Source organism: Neoarius graeffei, chromosome 18, assembly GCF_027579695.1.
Source record: "Neoarius graeffei isolate fNeoGra1 chromosome 18, fNeoGra1.pri, whole genome shotgun sequence".
NCBI lineage: Eukaryota > Metazoa > Chordata > Actinopteri > Siluriformes > Ariidae > Neoarius > Neoarius graeffei.
This window is the reverse complement of record NC_083586.1, coordinates 44,483,788-44,506,260: the sequence shown is the minus strand read 5'-3', so window position 1 is coordinate 44,506,260 and position 22,473 is coordinate 44,483,788. Positions and strand designations below refer to the sequence as shown.

The window sequence follows — 22,473 nt, the reverse complement described above, 5'->3', positions numbered from 1 at the left end:
CCGGAGGAAACCCACGCGGACACGGGGAGAGCATGCAAACTCCACACAAAAAGGCCCTCGCCGGCCACGGGGCTCAAACCCAGACCTTCTTGCTGTGAGGTGACAGCGCTAACCACTACACCACCGTGCCGCCACACATTATTATTTAACACATTATTCTACATAATGCTGCTACTGTGATTACCTCAACTGGACTGTGCTGTACTGTGTGTCTTGTATACTAGTCTTGTTCTTGTTCTTATCTTCCTATCTTTAGCCTAGATTATTTTTCTAAATGTTAAATGTTTCAAAAAAAAATTTTTTTAATCATTACTTTATTATTACTTATTGCTTGTTACACTGTTATTGGTCCTGTCTTGCGCTTCAGTGTTTGTCTTGTTAATGTCAGTCCTATGTTTGTCTGTCTTTACATGGGATAGAGAGAAACGTAATTTCAATTTCCTTGTATGACCTGTGCATATGAAGAAACTGACAATAAAGCTGATTTGAACTTGACTTGAACTTAAATATGTCACTCAGATCCATGATGTATTTTGTATGAAAAATGCAAATAATTTTTTTTTCAACACGAGAAGATAAACTTCATATCTTCAAGCCAATGTGTGGTTTTCTTTTTATTATAACGACACCATTCACAAAGTCCCCAAATTTATCAAAAACAATTCATCAATTTCCTCACGAGTGACATATAGAGATTTACGTCACGGTTTTGTGTTCTTCACGTCCCGGATGGAGCTCGTATGAAAAATATGAGTGGCGCATTTCCCAGTAAAACACTCATGTCTGGATAATATATGGAATTATGTCTCATCTCGTCTCATTATCTCTAGCCGCTTTATCCTGTTCTACAGGGTCGCAGGCAAGCTGGAGCCTATCCCAGCTGACTACGAGCGAAAGGCGGGGTACACCCTGGACAAGTCGCCAGGTCATCACAGGGCTGACACATAGACACAGACAACCATTCACACTCACACCTACGGTCAATTTAGAGTCACCAGTTAACCTAACCTGCATGTCTTTGGACTGTGGGGGGAAACCGGAGCACCCGGCGGAAACCCACGCGGACACGGGGAGAACATGCAAACTCCGCACAGAAAGGCCCTCGCCGGCCACGGGGCTCGAACCCAGGACCTTCTTGCTGTGAGGCGACAGCGCTAACCACTACACCACCGTGCCGCCCTTAATTAATGGAAATAAAGAAAAATAATTGAATTAGAAGGTGTGTCCGAATGTTTGACTGGTACTGTATGTACCAAGTATACAGTTGTGCTGTGTTTATAACCACACTTGAGAAACTGCTCTTGTAGTAGTGTGGTTTAGATTTTGTATCGTTAGTGTTGCTGTGGTTCAGTACTTTGTTTTCTGTGAGCTTTAAAGCTTTGGCAACAGTCCTTATCCTAATCCCTCTGTCAGGCCTGGATCATCCCTGTGGAAATTTACATCTTTTTATTTAAAACTAAAGATTTAAGTCTTCCATATGTAACCGATTTGGGGAATGATGCATAAGGGCTCAATTTGTGATGTACCACAATTTAGAAACTTTCACGTCTTCTATGCAAATTAGTTGAGGATAATAATCCGAACCTAGTCATTATGGGAAACGGGTTGAGGATTTAGGGTGTGTTTCTACATGTTTGTTTGACGTTAAATAACTGAACATGAGTATGCAAATCGAGACTTGTGCGCTGAATTTCCCTCTGGTCTAATGTTTTGCCAGCTAGTTATTTGAGACAGAAGTTACACGGTTACTGAAGATGGAAAAAAAAATCCATGCATTTGTAATGAGGATAAAGGTACAGAGAGCGCTGTAGGTGAGTTTAGAGGCTCTTAAGACAATGTTAATCTTCATAAATTATTTAAACTGGTACGATATATTATTACATGCTCAGGTTTCAGTAAGAGTTGAAATTTATAACTCATCTCATCTCATTATCTCTAGCCGCTTTATCCTTCTACAGGGTCGCAGGCAAGCTGGAGCCTATCCCAGCTGACTACGGGCGAAAGGCGGGGTACACCCTGGACAAGTCGCCAGGTCATCACAGGGCTGACACATAGACACAGACAACCATTCACACTCACATTCACACCTACGCTCAATTTAGAGTCACCAGTTAACCTAACCTGCATGTCTTTGGACTGTGGGGGAAACCGGAGCACCCGGAGGAAACCCACGCGGACACGGGGAGAACATGCAAACTCCGCACAGAAAGGCCCTCGCCGGCCACGGGGCTCGAACCCGGACCTTCTTGCTGTGAGGCGACAGCGCTAACCACTACACCACCGTGCCGCCGAAATTTATAACTGGCCACTAAATTTAAAGTTTTAACTTCTAACCACTTTATCAACTCTGTACTAAAATGAGGATCAGAAAATGGAGAAATGGTTGCTGTGTGGCTTTTGTAACATCCTTGATTTTTGGTCTCGTCAGACAGGTTTAATGAGAATACATGCGGGTAAATGAGTGATTTCTAGTGAGATTTTTTTTTTTTAAACCTCTGTGTACAGACATTCGAGGCTGATGACCTGTTTCAGGGCCAGAACTTCCCCAAGGTGCTGAATTCCTTGGTTGCTCTCAACAACGCAACAGCAGGTAAGAGGTGTGTGTGTGTGTGTGTGTGTGTCCACGCACACGCAGGGGAATCAAAATGCATCTGGTCACTTGAAATTGTTTAACTACTGAAATCATTTACTCACATATTCCCCCTTTAAAGGGGAACTGAAGTAATTTTTAAACTTGCTTTATTTCTTAACGTGTTGTTCAATTCCGTTTTCGGTTTTAGTAACCTTATATCGTGACTCGTATTGGCAACTAATTGCAGTTAAATATTATACTTATCGGCCTATTCGGTTTTTAGCCATGCTGAATTTAGTTCGTTTGGTCCACGGCAGGCGTCGCTCATCCGCGCGATCTTCACGAGACTTCGAAACGTGACGTGTCAGCCAGGTGTCAGTGCCGCCATTTTGAAAACTGTTAAACTTTCCTGATTGCTATCAAAACAAACACAACTTCTGGCTTGATTACGTCAGCATTCGAAAGAGGGCGCGCGCGTCTTTAGACAACGTTGGCAGATGTTGGTCACTTTCCGTGTGTCCGAAATCGCCCCCTACTCACTAGGGTACTGTATAGTGAGGACGCCATTTTGTAGTGCTCTCCGAAACCTTAGTGAGGATTATTTCCACCCTATATAGCGCACTCAAAGTATCCCAGAATGCATCACGAAAAGGAGTGTACAACGATGGTCACTAACCAAAGCAATATATCCCATCATGCATTGCGGTTGCGCTGAAAGAACTCCAATTAAAAGTCTCAAATTTGATTTAATAAAAGGCAGCAGCAAAGAAGAAAGTATTCAGCCTTGATTTAAAAGAACTGAAAGATGCAGCTACTTTGTATTGATTAATGTGGGAAATTATACGCTCAGTATAATATGGATTTATCACAAAAATACACACATGTATTTATTATTTTGAAAACCCATCAGCCGACTGATCTGGCACGTTTAAATTGTGCGACGGACTAGTGTCCGAAAAGGTTTTTTCATTTACCAATGAGCTCACGATATAGTCCTCTATACAGTAATTCCCTATATAGGGAGTAGTGAATGAGTGAGCGGTTTCGGACACGAGGTTTGATTTCCGCTGTACGTTTTGCTTCCGTCCTACGATGTCTCGCACAGGTCTCAACGAATCTCGTTTACGGCCATTGCTTTGACATATGGACTGATCTATTACATAGCATATTTCAAACACTCATAACTTGCTATAGCAGTGTGACAATAGCTGTCAGAAATGCATTCCTATATTTAATAAAATGAGAGAAATAGAATTTTGATAAAAAAAAAAATTTGCCTTCAGTTCCCCTTTAAGTGAGCTTGATGTAATGAAGTCTACTGAGCCTGTTTGGAAACAGCTGTACCGTGTGCTTGTAGATGTCACTGTAATATAAGCTGGATATTTCTCTGGATGTATAGATACTGGATCTGGCAGTGACTCCATATGTGTTCAACACTCCTCTCTGCGAATCAAGTCCTTTGACTCCCTGAACTGTCAGCCTTCCCGCAGGAGATCATCCAAACGAGTGCACAGTCAGTACTGCAGTCTGGTGAGTCCTGAAACTATTACTAGCAAAATAGTCCCACAAGCTACGGTTAAGCCTAGGTCACAACCGGCCGTACGTGCTCCTACGGCCGGTCTACATGCAAGAAACGCACGGAGGGCGCGTGTGTGACGTGCTGATTTTCGAGCCGTAGACTGGCCGCAGACCGGCCGCAGAGGTTCTTTGTCATGTCAAACAAACTCTACGGGCGCTTACGTTTTTTTCAGGTTGCAAGACAAACTTGCGGCCAACGTGCGTCTTTCTCCACAAACAAAAAAAAAAACGCAGTGATTTGGGAAACGCCAAAAATCGCACAGCCAAAAAATCGTACGTCCGGTTGTGACCTAGGCTTTACATGCGTGCATTTTTTACGTCCGGAACGAATTCATTCTGATCCGTGATTCTGAACGTACCGCTTACATGAAAATCATCAGGCGTGTTTTTATACGTCCCAAGCATATAATCGGAATAGAATGTCTGATATCTGCACAGTCTGAAGCTCTGAACAGCAGAAAGCGATCACAGGATAAGTTGCCCTGTACAAAAGCATACCTTTGCTGCCTGTTCTGTATTACGAAAATTTATTTTCAGCTAATCATGCTAATTCCATTTTATTTATTTATTTATTTTTTTCTTTTCTAAAATGTGATTGGTTTTTTCGCAGGTGATGCTGAGACAGCCGATCAGTAATCACTAGGGTCACGTCCATAGACTGTATAAAATCAAGTTCAGTGATTTTCTCAGTAGCATTATTTCACACGATCAGTTGATGGCAGAATGGAAGGAGGCGGTTCTTCTGGGGAATGCACGCACTCATGGCTATACCTAGAACCCATATTTCAGTTTTCTGAAAGGATTAAAGATTAATTTTGTTTTAAATGTTTTGCCGAAAACAAACCGCATCACGGCCTACAAAAACTCGCTGTCCGACTTGCAGAAGCATATTGAGGTCTGTAAACGTTTTATTCCAAGAGAAAGCTTGCAATGAGGTTGTCTGTGCTTTTAGAGTTAGCGATAACGCTGCAATAGCTATGCAGTCTGGTTACTGAAATGACACTCTATGGATTTGCCCTCCAAGTTGCCATTGCCTTGTCTACGGCTAACGTTAACACATAGCTAGTTAACTTGGACGCTGTTAGCATGTAAAAACGGAGTTACGCTAACATGAATAACGTTAAATTATCTGAAGTCTTTTCAGAAATATGGTTTAGCATAATCTTGCCAAATAAACAATGTAGAAATCTTTCTTTTCTAGTAGCGTTAGCTACCCAATATGATTTTGAGTTTGAAAAGGAGTTTGCTAGCATGTCAGGTGGAGCGTCACTGACTAGCTAGCTTAACGTTAAACCACCATGATGGCACAGCATGCGTTCATTTTGTGAATTCACATTTCTGTCTTTGGTAACGGCATTAGGTTTTGTAAGCGTTGTAGCAATAATACAACGATGCGTTGACAGAAAATGTACTTTTAATACTTAAAGGGCCCATGACATGGTGGTTTGTTGATGCTTTAAACGGGCTCGTGGAGGCTTCCGGATGTTATATCTGCAGCCTTTCTCGAAATGAACCCTCGGTACGTAGATATAGCCTCCTGGGAGAAAGCCCCATTTCAGCGCTTTTCCCAGTGCGTCGTTTTGCTAATGAGAAGCAGGAGGCGGGGAAGGGTAGACGGTGGGGGCGTGCCATGGGGGGAGGGGGAGGGGCTGCCGTCTGCCTCCCAAGCCGGCCGAGAGCGCTCCTCGTCGGGCACGGCCAGGCGGGCGAATGCCCTGGTCCGTCTGCCCTGTCTAAAAAAAAAAATGGTACAACTCGAGCCCCATGGTAAAACTGGGACTTTGTCATTTTTTCCCGCCTGAGGCCCATGGTAAAACTGAGCAGTGGGACTTTGTCATTTTTTTCCGCATGAGGCCCATGGTAAAACTGCACTTCCAGGAGGGGCTGCCGTCTGCCTCCCAAGCCGGCCGAGAGCGCTCCTCGTCGGGCACGGCCAGGCGGGCAAATGCCCTGGTCCGTCCGCCCTGTCTAAAAAAAAAAAAAATGGTACAACTCGAGCCCATGTACCTGGCTAACTGCAGGAAGCGGTTAGCTGCACAGCTAATGTAGCCATTGCTAGGCTAACGCACCGATTTTAAAACACGGCAAAACGACTTAACAGTTATACACTTACTTGTTCGGTGTTTGTTGCTGATGCGGCAGGGATGCTTGGTACGGACCCAGGCTTCAGTGACAGTTGATGTGCAAAACCTGCCCTGTACTGTCCCAAGTTGTGGAAACATTCCTCAGGAAAATGCTTCCGACAAACATACACCGTCTTAGGTAGACTCGACGGCGTATTATTGAAGTAAATAAAATTAAGCCACTGCGTCTTCAGGGGCTCTCCCGTCGGCAGTAAAAACAGACTCCTTTCTGTGTTGTCACATCCATGTACAGCGCAACTTCCATGTTGTGTCTTCTATGGGCTCACTACAAAATGTAGTCATGTGTTCTGCGCATGCGCAGTAGGATTCGCGCATGCGCAGTAGGCTTGGTAGGACAAACAGCAACTTTTGAGTTGGGCGGGCAATCCATACAGTGGGTGGGAATCCAGAGGGGGGGGGCGTGGGGATCATCTCCCTTGCTGACGTAGGCAAGGGAAGAGTTTATCAACGCGCCGTTTTGACGCGCCATTCTCAAATGTTGGGCATAGTTTGGTTTACACATTATGAAATTTCTAGCCACTGGGGTGACTTAAGAAGGTCAGAGGAACTCATTTTAACGTTAAACCTCAGAAAGTGAAAATTTCATGCCATGGGACCTTTTAAGTATTTTTAAAAGCAAGTACTTCAGTACTCAAGTAAAAATTTGACTGGACAACTTTCACTTGTATCAGAGTAACATTCGACCAGTGGGATCTGTACTTTGACTTAAATAATGAAATTGGGTACTTTGTCCACCTCTGGTCTTTATACCCCTGCTCTGGAGGAAATGTCAAACAATTGGTCACTTGCCAAAGAAGGGAAGAATGAGTGAGCCATGATTGAATGAGCAATTTAAATGAAATTGTGTTTGATTGAGATGATTCCTGGGCAGGTTCTGCACCTCAGGAGTCCATTTATTTTGACTTGACCTCTTGCTTCTCCAAGGGGTCATCTAACAAAAGTCATTCGAATATATAGTAATGGAACAGCCTTTTAAGATGGAATCGAAAGGTAAGTCGATAAGGGGTATCTTAAAAATGGTCTTAAAAAAGGCTATGAATATCGTCACTCGTTCATTACATACACTCACTGTCCACTTTATTATACCCCTGCTCCAAAGGATGGGGTATACTGGTTTACCTCTGTCTGTCCGTCCGTCCGTATCGCCATCCGTCCAAAACACCACCCTTTTTTTTTTTTTTTTCAGCAACCACAAATCATAGCCACTTGGTACCAAACTTCAGCTTGGGGTTCTGTACCGTGTATAGCGTTTTCAGGTCTGTCCCACACAGACTTCCTGTTTACCGACTGAATGTATTTATGAAACATATACCATGGATTTACAAAATTTTCATAACACTTTTCTCAGCAACTACAAATCACAACTGCTTGATATTTGGTACTGAGCTTCAGTTTGGGGTTCTGTACCATGTATACCATTTTCAGGTCTGTCGCACATCGACTTCCTGTTTACCGACTGAATGTATTTACAAAACATACAGGGTGGATTTTGACGCTATTTCAAGAAGCAAAATGCCATTTCAAAACGACAGTTTACCAGGATGCTATTTGAAATCCCTGTGGAGAGACACGGCTCTTTACTTACTTGTTTCAGGGTTCATTATTTGTTGAAGTCAACGTTCATAATAAGTGTCCTATTCCTTCGATCGCTTTCATTCTGATATAAGCGAGAGCGGGGGGATACATAAGTGAGCAGTAGCTCACAGTTGATCTTGTTTTATTCTGGCTGAGGTGTTTATTCATTTTGGGCTTTTAAACTGGTTCTAATTGGAATCTTAAGGCCCACGTAAACGCAGCCGCAGTGTGCTGAACGCCGGAACTAAATTTGCGTTTTGTTGAATGTGGTAAAAGCTACAAACTATTACTGAAGCAAGTACCAGGTAAAAAATAAATATACTGAAGCTAGTACTAGATTAAAAAGAAACAAAAATTGGTGGTAGCAGCCCCCCCGCCCATTTTTTTTTTCTTTCAAACCCTCCCTCAAAAAGACAGTGTTTAAAATTTGTTTGTGGATTTAGCTGTTTGAGGAGCGTTGAGTGTAAGAAACACAGTTCAAGAGTCCTTCCTGCACCATACATGGTTTGTTTGGCAGCGCCGATCTCCGTTCAGTAGCCCTCAGCCTCTCGCCTATATTACGTAGCTAAGGTTACAGTGGGGGGCTGGTCCTCTGGTAACCGCGAGAGTTTGACTCCCCGCTCGCATCTGTATTGCAGCGTGCCTTGCCAGATGTAAGTAGGCACCATTTTTATGATGGTCTTTGGTATGACCCGACCATGAGTAGAACCTGCAATCTCCCGATCGAGAGGCAGACACGCTAACAGCTAGGCCACTCGCCGGCATTAAACAAACCGTACCAGTCCAAAAAAAGTGGACACCGTCTAATTGGAGGAGGTTATGTTTTCACCTCTGTTTGTTTTGTTCCCAGTTTTACTCAAAGTAGTGAACAGATTTTGATGAAATTTTGAGGAACGGTGAGTCATGATTAGATATTGATGCAAATCTAGACATGCATGTTGATCCAGGATATTCTAATATGCGGCCTAGTTGGTGGAGGTCTGCACTCTGCTGAGAACCCTGCTAGTGTTTCTTTATTTTTATGAAGTCTCATCTCCTCTAGCCGCTTTATCCTGTTCTACAGGGTCGCAGGCAAGCTGGAGCCTATCCCAGCTGACTACGGGCGAAAGGCAGGGTACACCCTGGACAAGTCGCCAGGTCATCACAGGGCTGACACATAGACACAGACAACCATTCACGCTCACATTCACACCTACGGTCAATTTAGAGTCACCAGTTAACCTAACCTGCATGTCTTTGGACTGTGGGGGAAACCGGAGCACCCGGAGGAAACCCACGTGGACACGGGGAGAACATGCAAACTCCGCACAGAAAGGCCCTCGCTGGCCCCGGGGCTCGAACCCGGACCTTCTTACTGTGAGGCGACAGCGCTAACCACTACACCACCGTGCCGCTTTTATGACGTCACTTCATGTATTAAAGTAATGATGGATGTCGTTTGTCTTTACTTAGCTGAGCAGTTCTTGACATAATATGGATTACTACAGTTGTGGAATAGGGCTGTTTACTGTATTTTTATTATTTACTTTTTGATCGCAAGCACATTGAGAAGGTAAGAAATTGCACTAATTAACTTTTAACGAGACATGCCTGTTAACTGAAAAGCATTCCAGGTGACGACCTCATGAAGCTGGTTAAGATAACGCCAATAGTGTACAAAGCGCCATCAAGGTAAACACCGGCTATTTTGAGGAGTCTAAAATATGAAGCAAGTTTTGTTTCAGACTTTATCACACAAATCCATGTGTGTTCCAGATGTTTCATAGTTTTGATGTCTGTAGTATTGTTCTACAATGTAGAAAACAGTCAAAATACAGAAAAACCATTGAATTAGATGGTGCGCAAACTTTTGACTGGTACTGTATAAGAATTTGATTTTTCTTTGCTGCATCACCTTTCTCCTTTGCTCGCTCTCTCTCTCTCTCTCTCTCTCTCTCTCTCTCTCTCTCTGTCTCTCTCTGAAATCAGGACATGTCTGAGAACAGTTCAGCTCAGCTGTTAGTGAAGGCGCGGTTTAATTTCCAGCAGACGAATGAGGACGAATTATGCTTCAACAAGGGTGACCTCATCCAGGTGACTCGGCAGGAGGAGGGAGGCTGGTGGGAAGGCACACTCAATGGCAAGACTGGCTGGTTTCCTAGCAACTACGTCAAAGAGATCAAAGGAAGTGGTGAGTTTTTGGCTTACCCGGCGTTTCCTTTGATCTTTCCAAAGACGTTCAGAATCCAGATAAACTCCGTTTTCCTTTTGTAGCTCTCCATATAGAACACAGGGTCATAGCTGTTAAAGGTGCAGTTAGGGATTTAAAAAAAAAAAAAAATTGCAGTATAATGAACCCAAATGACACGTTCCCCGTTCACAGTATTAAAGGGGAACTGAAGTCATTTTTAAACTTGCTTTATTTCTTAATTAACGTGTTATTCATTTCAGTTTTCGTAACCTTATATCGTGATTCATATTGGCAACTAATTGCAATTAAATATTATACTTATCGGCTTATTCGGTTTTTAGCCATGTTGAATTTAGTTCGTTTGGTCCACGGCAGGCGTCGCTTATCCGCGCGATCTTCACGAGACTTCGAAACGTGACGTGTCAGCCAGGTGTCAGTGCCGCCATTTTGAAAACTGTTTTCCAAACGAACTATTGCACAAAAACGAGTTTAAATGACGATTACTGCCTACTTTTTTTTTTTCAAACTTTCCTGATTGCTATCAAAACAAACAAAACTTTCAGCTTGATTACATCAGCATTCGAAAGAGGGCGCGTGCGTGTCTTTTGACAACGTTGGCAGATGTCGGTCATTTTGATTTCCGCTGTACGTTTTACTTCCGTCCTACGATGTCTCGCACAGGTCTCAGCTAATCTCGTTTACGGCCATTGCTTTGACATACGGACTGATGTATTACAGAGCATATTTCAAACACTCATAACTTGCTATAGCAGTGACAAAATAGCGATCAGAAATGCATTCCGATATTTAATAAAATGAGAGAAATAGAATTTTGATGGTAAAAAAAAAATTTGCCTTCGGTTCTCTTTTAAGTCATTAATTCATGGATTGTTGCCTTACTAACTAATACAATACATAAAGCTACATTAGAGAGGTTTTGTTTCCTACTGTGGCATCATAAAGATTTGAAGTGCCTCAAATCCAGCCTTGTGATGCCACTAAAATACCATCGGGCGTTCTTAAAAAAAACTATTTGGTTTGGCATTTGTGAGTCAAGCATCATCAGGCTTCCTCCGGGCACAGTGTAGGCTGTTAAAAGGATGATTAACTTTTCCATGGATTTAAGTTCGTGCGCTAGTCGAGAGAGCAACAGCATAGAGGTTATAAGACTTTGGATTGGATTGCAGAAAGTGACGTGTCCCCAATTTGGCTATCAAACATTCTTCTATGAAAGGAACATATCATCCAAAACCACCAGTTTGAATGAAGGAGTGAATGGAAGCTAGTGGAGAGCTGATAGACTGCAAGCGTTATTATTATTATGATTATTATGATTATCTGCATGAATGTTTGGGTAGGCGGCACGGTGGTGTAGTGGTTAGCGCTGTCGCCTCACAGAAAGAAGGTCCGGGTTCGAGCCCCGTGGCCAGCGAGGGCCTTTCTGTGCGGAGTTTGCATGTTCTCCCCGTGTCCGCGTGGGTTTCCTCCGGGTGCTCCGGTTTCCCCCACAGTCCAAAGACATGCAGGTTAGGTTAACTGGTGACTCTAGCACTACGTTCAGACTGCAACCTGAAACGACCCATATCCGATTTGTTGTGAAATCCGATTTTTTTGTTAGGCCGTTCACATTACCAAGTACATGAGACTTGTATGCGATCTCCAATATGAATGGAAAACGACCCAAAAGTGTCCCGCATGCGCAAATTGACACGTAATAAGCACATCTACGTAATACGTAAACAAAAAAAAAAGCGCACTCTTCATGTTTAATGATTTCTTTTTTTGTTTGTTTGTTTAATTATCTGGTTAGTGTTAAAGTGTGAGGTCTCGTGTGTGTTTTTGTTTCTGAACTGAAATGAAAACGTGTAGCCTGGTAACGAGGGTTGACTCCTAAATATGTCTCTAATTTCTATATAAGTGCACTACATGTTACTAGGAAGTAATGGATTTTTAAACTCTATATAGTGCACTCGAGCTTCAGTAGGCAGTCATTTGGGATACGGCCGCTGTATTACCAAACTCTTAATTCAGGCTTAATAATTTGCACATATTTATTTCGTCATATTAATAAACTTTTTCTACATTTTTATAAATATTTATTTAGATTGTTTATAGCCAGCTGAATTCTGCAACTTCTCTCAGTGCTGGCTCAAGGTGCAGAAACACCAGTGCAGTTTGCGATGGAGATGAGGCGAGACCTGGCGATGTGGTTTTTGTGGCGGCGGCGGAACTCGCACAATAATCTGATTAATGTGGGCAGCAGACTAATGAGACCGAAGGTGTCAAATTACTGGAAATTTCCAGAACAATCTTATAATCTTGTAATACAGGATGGTTTAAGTTATAAATCAGTTATAGAAACTGTTTTATTTAATCAGGCTAACAGATCAACATCCAGGTCCCTACCAAATCCACCATTAGCTTGATCAATTCTATAAAAGTCTATTTAAATTCTGAAAACTGTACAAATGTTGTTGTTTTCCACCAAAGAGGCGGGATTAGCCAACGCAGAATAGTGACGTTTGTCTCTTGTCGATGACGTGTAGGTGGCATGAATGCGACCTGTCCGGTCAGACTGCAGTCGCATGTGAAAATATCGGATATGCATCGGATTTAGGACCACATATCCAAGCGGCCTGGGTCTCGTGAAAAAATCGGATCCGTGTCGTTCAGATTGTCAATAACAAATCGGATACAGGTTGCATATGGGCAAAAAAATCGGATATGGGTCGTTTCAGGGTGCAGTCTCAACGTAGTCTAATTGACCGTAGGTGTGAATGTGAGTGTGAATGGTTGTCTGTGTCTATGTGTCAGCCCTGTGATGACCTGGCGACTTGTCCAGGGTGTACCCCGCCTTTCGCCCGTAGTCAGCTGGGATAGGCTCCAGCTTGCCTGCGACCCTGTAGAACAGGATAAAGCGGCTAGAGATAATGAGATGAGATGAGAATGTTTGGGTGAGGTTTTCCTGTTCGTGTTCCTGCGTTACGGCCCGTGTGTCACTGTCAGCTTCACCTTCTGCTCTGTTTGGAATAATGGCTTTTCTTTAACAGATGAGTGAGGGTTTATCATGCTACAGAGCCAGATGTTCAGGTTCTGCGTACACGTTTCACTACTGTGTTTTTTTTTTTTTTTTTTTTAATTTAGCAGGCGTGTTAGTATTAATGCGAGTGAAACTTTTAGTGTCCCCACACACAGCTAGCTGAGTAAACCTCGGCGCTCTATATGTCTCTGTGGTTTCAAATCACTGTATAATGTAGATGAATGGGGATTCTTTCGGATGACATCACAGCACGCACTAACGCCCCGATCGGGAAGGAAACCCTGTCCTCGGACAAAGGCGGGAAGTGGTGCGGGCAGCGAGTGCCGTTTCCCTTCAGTTAAACACAGCAGCGTTCTGCTGCCTCTGTGCACTCAGCTGTCTGGTTCTTTACTCACTTGTGTACACACATGCACACACGCCTGGAGGTGTGCGTGAGAGAATGAGTCTTTACACGTGCTGGTATTCAGGCCAATCAGCAGCTCAATCACACAATGTAGGTGCTCAGTGTAGAACCCTTCTGTCCCTCACACTCTTCTCGTCATGTACACTGTCTCCTTTTTTCCTCTGTCTATCTTTTTCGTCCGTCCGTCCTTCCTTCCTAATTTCCTGTGACCAGACGGTACATAGAGTTGCGCTTCCTATATTTGATCCGTTTGAGTTTTATGAAAGTCTCAGGATGTTTGGTTTCTGAAGTCTCTCGATCACATTTCTCTCTTCACAAGTGAAGCGCTCGCTACGGCTCCCTACAGCGCCTGAGACGAGCATACAGTACACACCCGCTTTTTCTTGGTATGCTTCACACTGAGCTGAAAGAGATGCACGGAGTGCTGTGAACTGATCTGCCCCTGACGGTTAATGTTTTATCTCCTTCATCTTGCCCTTCAGGAGCAGCTCGGGTCTAATATTCAATCTAATCGAAACAAAATGTCTCCACATGCCGCCTGGAGTATGTGACCTATTTATTTATTTATTTATTTATTTATTTTCCTCTCCTTCCTCTATTTGTTTTGCAGACAAGCCCATCTCCCCCAAGCCCGGGACGCTGAAGAGTCCTCCCAAAGCGTTCGAGTCCTGCACTGTTACCAAGACCTACTATAACCTGGTACGAGTGACTGCTGAGAGATGGGCAGATTATTATTCCTGAGTGTCATCTCTCTCTCTCTCTCTCTCTCACACACACACACACACACACACACACACACACACACACACAAGCCATCCATTCCAGGAGGCGTCTCTACCTGCTTGACATTCAGGCCAATCAGCATCTCTGCTCTAAACACACACAGCACACAGGTGCACACTCTAAGGTCCCCCCCCCCCCCCCCCCCCCCGCCTTCCTGTATTCCTCACATTTTCTTCTTCATTCTCTCTCCTTTTTTTTTGCTTTTCCTACATTTCTATTTGCCTATAATCTCTCTTCTCCATTTTCCTTCCTTTTGTCCTTTTCTCTCTCTCCCTCCCTTCCTCTTTCTTTCTCTCTCCTCCTTTCTCTCCTTTCTCTCCTTTCTTTCTTTCTTTCTTTCTTTCTTTCTTTCTTTCTTTCTTTCTTTCTTTCTTTCTTTCTTTCTTTCTTTCTTTCTTTCTCTCGTTCTTTCTCTCGTTCTTTCTTTCTTTCTCTCGTTCTTTCTTTCTTTCTCTCTCCCTCCCTCCCTCCTTGTGAATTTCCTTCATGAACCACTAATCAGGTTGGATATTATTCCAGATTAAATTCAATGCAGTTGAATCTCCACATTCAGCTCGATGTGCTGTGATTTCACTCCAGATATTAATTGTAAACAGTTCATCAGTCAGCGTGCCTCTCACCACCACCTCTGGCTCTGGAGACCCAGCAGATGTTGAACAGATCCAGGCGTAGTTCCGTAGGCTAAATGGAGGCCCTGATTGTGTTACAGCTCTTATCTACTCGTATGTTTGTTTGTGTCAGCTGATACCTGTCAGACCTAATGTAGACATTTTTATCGTAACACACATCATTAAGGTTATAACTGGATTTAAGTCTAGGGCTAATTTGTTTGTTGCATTACTGCAGTTAATATACAACCTCATGTCATCATGTTGAGCAGTGTGTGTGTGTGTGTGTGTGTGTGTGTGTGTGGTGAGTTTGAGTTCATGACCTGTCGCTTTGGTGAACTCTAATCTCATCTCATCTCATTATCTGTAGCCGCTTTATCCTTCTACAGGGTCGCAGGCAAGCTGGAGCCTATCCCAGCTGACTACGGGTGAAAGGCGGGGTACACCCTGGACAAGTCGCCAGGTCATCACAGGGCTGACACATAGACACAGACTAGAGGTCTGCGCGGGTCGGATTTTTCAGTCCCGCTCCCGCCCGCGCCCGCATTGTGCAACCCCGCGCCCGCAAAGAATTATGATTTTCAGTTCTGCTCCCGCCCGTGCCCACAAAAAAATTATGATTTTCAGTCCCGCTCCCGCCCGCGCCTGCCATATTTTGTCCCGCTCCCGCCCGCAAATCCCGCATGATGCAGACGTTGGCGTTATTTCTCAGGAAAGTTCTTGTCTTGACACAGCGTGATGGTGCCCCGCCCCCTACTTTGAGTGGATTTGAGCATAAATATCTACAGCTCACGTTCGTTATTATTTACCTTGTTTCTGAATTCAGCATGTAGTGTCTCTAATAATAATAATAATTAGTGCTGTCAAGCGATTAAAATATTTAATCGCGAATCGCACATTTTTATCACATGAGAAACCATTGTAATTCTCTGATCAGCATAAAAAAGTGAATGGGCTTGCTTTGTACCAATGGTGTTTTTTTTTTTTTTTTTTTTACTTGCAAAGCAGAGCTAGTAAGAGAAGTGAATTGATTTACTGCTTGAGTTAGTCTACAACTCTAATCAGAGAGACAGGTTACACAGTGACGGTAGGCTTGACTCAATGCTATCCCAGAAATCCTTCCTGTAATATGCAAATTTGGCCACCTCTGATTGGACAGCCAAATTTGCATATTACAGGAAGGATTTCTGGGATAGCATTGAGTCAAGCCTACCGTCACTGTGTAACCTGTCTCTCTGATTAGAGTTGTAGACTAACTCAAGCAGTAAATCACTTCACTCATGGTTCTCTTGCTAGCTGGGTGTGAACTGCGAGTCATTAGAGTGATCAAAGGATTTCCCGTTAGGGTGATCAATAGCAAATTTAAGATGCCATTCCTCACTCAATCTGGCAATCTGACTCTCTCTGCAAATTTAGGCATCTTAAAATGTTTTTATTAATGCCAAATAAAATATCCAGCACAAATTATATATGATAGACAGAAATTAATAATTTATAAATTTTATTTCAAACACGTTTTTAGTTAGCGGGACTGCAGCTTATCACCGCTCCCGCCCGTGCCGCATATGTGCACTCCCGCTCCCGCCCGCGCGCGCATATGTGCACTTCCGGTCCCGCCCGCGCCCGCAATGAGCTTTCAAAATTTGTCCCGAGCCACACTGCTTTGCGGCGGGTCCCGCGGGAGTGCAGGGCTCTAACACAGACAACCATTCACACTCGCATTCACACCTACGCTCAATTTAGAGTCACCAGTTAACCTAACCTGCATGTCTTTGGACTGTGGGGGAAACCGGAGCACCTGGAGGAAACCCACGCGGACACGGGGAGAACATGCAAACTCCGCACAGAAAGGCCCTCGCCGGCCACGGGGCTCGAACCTGGACCTTCTTGCTGTGAGGCGACAGCGCTAACCACTACACCACTGTGCCGCCTGAACTCTAATCTCCTGCTGTTTAACCGTTACAGTGTCGGGTCAGAGGGATGTTTGTGTGTCTGAGTCAAACAAGCGGAGTTTAAAATGGTGAGTGAGTGTGGAGCTGTAATGTAGGTCATTGTTTCCTTCTCACTTGGGGCAGCTGTGCCTCGGGGTGTGTGTGCGTGTATTTATGAGTCAGGTCCTGTTTCATGGTTGGAGAGTTCAGAGGTTTTAAGTGTGTGTGTGTGTGTGTGTGTGTGTGTGTGTGTGTGTGTGTGTCGCATGTTCTGGCCAATGCTGAGATGTGAAACTGAGGCTTGATATCCAGAATTATTGGCAAGCAACAATTTCCTACAGAAGACACTACTGTCTTTATAAAAATAAAAATTGTTTAAAAATGTTTATACTTTTTAAATAGAACCCATTTTCATTCAATAACATGTGTGGCAACAATAGTATAGGAAGGAAATCCTAGCAAATTTCCATCCTTGAATTGGGCTTCTTTTTTTTTTTTTTTTGCGCTTAACTGCTGTTGCCTTTGACCATTTCCTGTTTCCCTCCTGTATAAATATAAAGTTACACACAGTGTTTCCAAATGTTTATTCCATGAAATCGAGTTGTACATGAGCTGATAGCTGACAAGGCGTGTAGTGCTGAGTCGGCTATAAGCCATGTACGATGAGATTGATTGATTGGATTGATTAACTGTTTTATTCTATCCACATTCACTGGGTTTTGAGAAACATTTTTATTTTTTGCAAATACGATAAATAAAAACTTCATACCGGGCGGCACGGTGGTGTAGTGGTTAGCGCTGTCGCCTCACAGCAAGAAGGTCCGGGTTCGAGCCCCGTGGCCGGCGAGGGCCTTTCTGTGTGGAGTTTGCATGTTCTCCCCGTGTCCGCGTGGGTTTCCTCCGGGTGCTCCGGTTTCCCCCACAGTCCAAAGACATGCAGGTTAGGTTAACTGGTGACTCTAAATTGACCGTAGGTGTGAATGTGAGTGTGAATGGTTGTCTGTGTCTATGTGTCAGCCCTGTGATGACCTGGCGACTTGTCCAGGGTGTACCCCGCCTTTCACCCGTAGTCAGCTGGGATAGGCTCCAGCTTGCCTGCGACCCTGTAGAAGGATAAAGCGGCTAGAGGAGATGAAATGAGATGAGAAAAACTTCATACCAAACGTCCGACAAACTCCTTTCTGCTTAGAATGTAAACAAACCAGCGAAATGACAGTAGCAATTTGTGAAAAATGCGATAATAATAATTCTTTAAAAAAAGGATGCGTTCTTCATGAGATTTTGTTGCCTTTTTTCTTTTTGGTATTTTTTGGGATTTTGTTTTCGAGTAGAGTTTTTATTTCGTCCTCGGTTTGTTCAGTAACACGCTCCGCCATTTTGTTTTTCTCTACGAACAGTATATGAGCTCGTAGCTGAGGAGTAGAGTAGCCAATCAGTGTGCGATTGCTCATATCCAGTGAATGTGGATAGAATATTTTAGTTATTCTACAAAATTGAGTCATATATGAGCTGATGGCTGACGAGGATATTCTATCTACATTGGCTGGATATGAGCAATCGCATGCTCTGATTGGCTACTCTACGACGGGGCTATCAGCTCATGTACCATGAGTAGAGAAAAACAAAATGGCAGTGCGTGTTGCTGAACCAACCGAGGATGAAATAAAAACTCTACTCGAAAGCAAAACACCAAAAAAAAAAAAAAAAAAAAAGCAACAAAATATGGAATAAAAATATTTTATGGTAAGACCATATCCCCCCCCCCCCCCCCCGAATTATTATTATTATAGCATTTTTTTTCACAAATTGCTACAGTCATTTCGACAGTTTCTTTACATTCTAAGCAGAAATAATTTTGTTGCGCGTTTTGTATAAAGTTTTAATTTGCAAAAAATAAAAATGCTCCATTTTTGAAAATCCAGTGACTGTGGATAGAATAAAACAGTTATTCCACTCAATCTGGTCGTACATGGCTTATAACCGACTCGGAGCTACGCACCTCATCGGCTATCAGCTTATTTACGACTCGATTTCGTGGAATAACGGTTAAATATCTTTTACGGCTTGAGATACACTTAAAATATATTGTGCTTGAATAGAACCGTACAGCAGGCCCAGATCCTTTTCATTAAGTGTACCAGTCGTTCTGTAGTTGATGGCATTGTTTTGTCTCTCAAAGATGAAACACTTTTTAAATGTCATGCCCTGTTCCTCTGAAAGCAGTGCGGCTTCTCCCAGTCTGCCTTCCTGCTGTTGTGGGTTCTTCATTAGAGAAGGTGGCTTTCAGATTTATTTCCACTGTGACTGGTCTGATTCTGTCATCCCCCCGCTTCCTTTCTTTTTCTCTCTTGGTTGTGGTAAAAAGGAGGATCAGTCCTTTCTCTGTGTTGTAATTGCTTTTGTGATGCTGGTCTCTGTGCACTCAGAGATGAGAGCACGAGTCCGAGTCTGTATTAAACAGTCAGTCAAAGCTGTCAATGGGAAAGCTTTGGTTTGTGAAATGTGTGCTGTTTGAAGTGGTGTGTGTGTGTGTGTGTGTGTGTGCACGATTCTGCATTCAGGCTGCCAGGAGAATTAATCAAATTGCTTGGGCCACTGGGCCGGCTAATGTTATTTTCAAGCCAAAATAAGTGAATTATGGATGCGATCCCTGCTCTCTCATGCTCTCTCGGCTCTGGTTTGGCCATTTAGTGCGGCTTCTCAGTTTTTTAACATGTTAATCTTACTGAGCCTTCAGCAGGATGTGAAAATAAATAAATGGTACAATCAAAATCGAATGTCTTCATGCACTTCAGGAAACATGATACCATCACATCACTTCAGCTTCATGAAGTTGAATCAAGTGAAATATAGATTCCTGGTTTTATCGTATTGTAGTTTGTCTGTATGCGTTTTGTAAAATGTCTTTTTTTTATTTTTTTTAGGTGATCCAGAATATTGTGCAGACAGAAACAGAATATGGCAAAGAGCTCCAAACGCTGCTTTCGACATATTTGAGACTACTGCAGCCCACAGACAGGTAGATATTGCATCAGTTTTGACTCCTCCGCAAACTTTATTTATGAGACGTTCTCGTGATTTGGTCGTCTTTTAACTCCGTAGAGTTTTTATTGCAACTAGTGGTCAAAAATGGAACTGCAACAAACGTGCAATAAAGGCCCATTGGGGCAGGAATCATGCTGCCTCATGCTCACTTGCGCTCTCTCTCTCTCACTCATCATTTTTCCTGGATGAGGCCCAATGGACAGGAGAGTTAAATACAGGGTTACCAGGGTCATGGATTTTGTCAAATTAAACAATTTTAGAAACACACGGTGGCCTGCAAGATCTTGTTTTAAAGCAAATATTCAGAATTTAATCTAATAGATTTTCACAAACAAAGGCAAAGTTTAAAGCAAAATAAAATCGGTGAAATTTACACTACCGTTCAAAAGTTTGGGGTCACCCAGACAATTTTGTGTTCTCCATGAAAAGTCACACTTTTATTTACCACCATAAGTTGTAAAATGAATAGAAAATATAGTCAAGACATTTTTCTGGCCATTTTGAGCATTTAATCGACCCCACAAATGTGATGCTCCAGAAACTCAATCTGCTCAAAGGAAGGTCAGTTTTATAGCTTCTCTAAAGAGCTCAACTGTTTTCAGCTGTGCTAACATGATTGTACAAGGGTTTTCTAATCATTCATTAGCCTTCTGAGGCAATGAGCAAACACATTGTACCATTAGAACACTGGAGTGAGAGTTGCTGGAAATGGGCCTCTATACACCTATGGAGATATTGCACCAAAAACCAGACATTTGCAGCTAGAATAGTCATTTACCACATTAGCAATGTATAGAGTGTATTTCTGATGAGTTTAAAGTGATCTTCATTGAAAAGAACAGTGCTTTTCTTTCAAAAATAAGGACATTTCAAAATGACCCCAAACTTTTGAACGGTAGTGTAGTTCCCGCTGAAATTTTGGCATTGTGAGATATGCTTATTTCTGTAATATCTCAAAAAAAAAAAAAAAAACCAGGCCATTCTGTGGCTGGGAAGTAATTTAATTTGAGGGGGATTAAAGCAAATAATATGCATGAAATCGCTCGCTTCGCGCAGTCAAGCAGACAGAAGTAGGCCGTGTGCGCATGCGCAGGTTTACCACCACCACCTTTTGGGTTTTACGGCAACCGGCATCCACAGTGTTGCATTACTGCCATCTACAGGTTTACTTTGAGCGTGCACTGACAGTTCCATCATTCTGTCGCTAAATGAACAGCTGATCACACCGAGGTGCTCGCTGACCGCCGATATTTATTAGTTTGGTCCTGCATTTCCTTTCCTTCACAACATAACGTCTTTTCTTCTCGCTTTCCGTGACTGTAGTCGGTCTTTCACGTTTCATTCGCACACTCACGTCCTCCATTTCCCTCTCCTGTCTCAAATTTGTATCCCACAATGCCTTGCGCGAACGGGGAAAGCCCACCACGTGATGCATGATGTAGTATCTTGAATTGGGTCATGGTGAAGCAGGAAAAAATAATGGAGAATTTAGGGCCACGTGGCGCTAAATTCATTAGAAAAAAACTAATAAAATTGGACATCTGTGATTCGACTTCAGTAGCTTTCGGTCCACTCAACAAAAGTAATTGGGTGTCTGTGGGAAAATTCTTTTTATGACCTGCACTTGAAAAATCTGAAAGGCGGTCTACCTTTCAGTGCAGACAGTGCGTCTATGGACAGAACCATTTCTCTTGTAAGATATATTGCAAAGATTGAGAGAGGGAGAGAGAAAGGGGGATTATGGAGTGGGTAGTGTCCATATAGATAACTTGCAGCCACGTCATCAGAATGTGCTACGTCATGAGTGTCCACCATGATGGTGGATATACAAAGTAACTAGGATGGCAGCTGCTGAAAGCGTGTCTGTAAACAATGCTGAACTTTCTCAGTATTACCATGATGTGAACGGTCCAGCGAAGATTCGATACAAAGAGAAGATAGATATGTGTGGTTTTTAACCCATAATATTTAAAGAAGTCGGATTTTTCTGAGGATGAGACGCTTCTACCGACCATCGAGTACCCAGATACCGCGTTCTATCTGGTTTGGCAGACTTCGTGGGTCGACAAATCTCACATGAAGGCTTACACAACCCCGATTCCAAAAAAGTTGGGACAAAGTACAAATTGTAAATAAAAATGGAATGCAATGATGTGGAAGTTTCAAAATTCCATATTTTATTCAGAATAGAACATAGATGACATATCAAATGTTTAAACTGAGGAAATGTATCATTTAAAGAGAAAAATTAGGTGATTTTTAAATTTCATGACAACAACACATCTCAAAAAAGTTGGGACAAGGCCATGTTTACCACTGTGAGACATCCCCTTTTCTCTTTACAACAGTCTGTAAACGTCTGGGTACTGAGGAGACAAGTTGCTCAAGTTTAGGGATAGGAATGTTAACCCATTCTTGTCTAATGTAGGATTCTAGCTGCTCAACTGTCTTAGGTCTTTTTTGTCGTATCTTCCGTTTTATGATGCGCCAAATGTTTTCTATGGGTGAAAGATCTGGACTGCAGGCTGGCCAGTTCAGTACCCGGACCCTTCTTCTACGCCGCCATGATGCTGTAATTGATGCAGTATGTGGTTTGGCATTGTCATGTTGGAAAATGCAAGGTC

At 43.0% G+C, this 22,473-nt stretch overlaps 1 protein-coding gene across 2 annotated transcripts in view; it reads left to right on the top strand.

Annotated features, from left to right (window-relative positions):
• Positions 1–22,473, top strand: part of arhgef7b (Rho guanine nucleotide exchange factor (GEF) 7b) — an 89,824-nt gene that overhangs the window by 29,769 nt on the left and 37,582 nt on the right. For both annotated transcript variants that reach the window (XM_060898875.1, XM_060898874.1), the window contains exons 3-7: positions 2,506–2,590; positions 3,972–4,102; positions 9,838–10,039; positions 14,093–14,181; positions 19,729–19,823. In XM_060898875.1, coding sequence (XP_060754858.1) covers positions 2,506–2,590; positions 3,972–4,102; positions 9,838–10,039; positions 14,093–14,181; positions 19,729–19,823 — 602 coding nt within the window. The remainder of the gene's footprint in view (positions 1–2,505; positions 2,591–3,971; positions 4,103–9,837; positions 10,040–14,092; positions 14,182–19,728; positions 19,824–22,473) is intronic.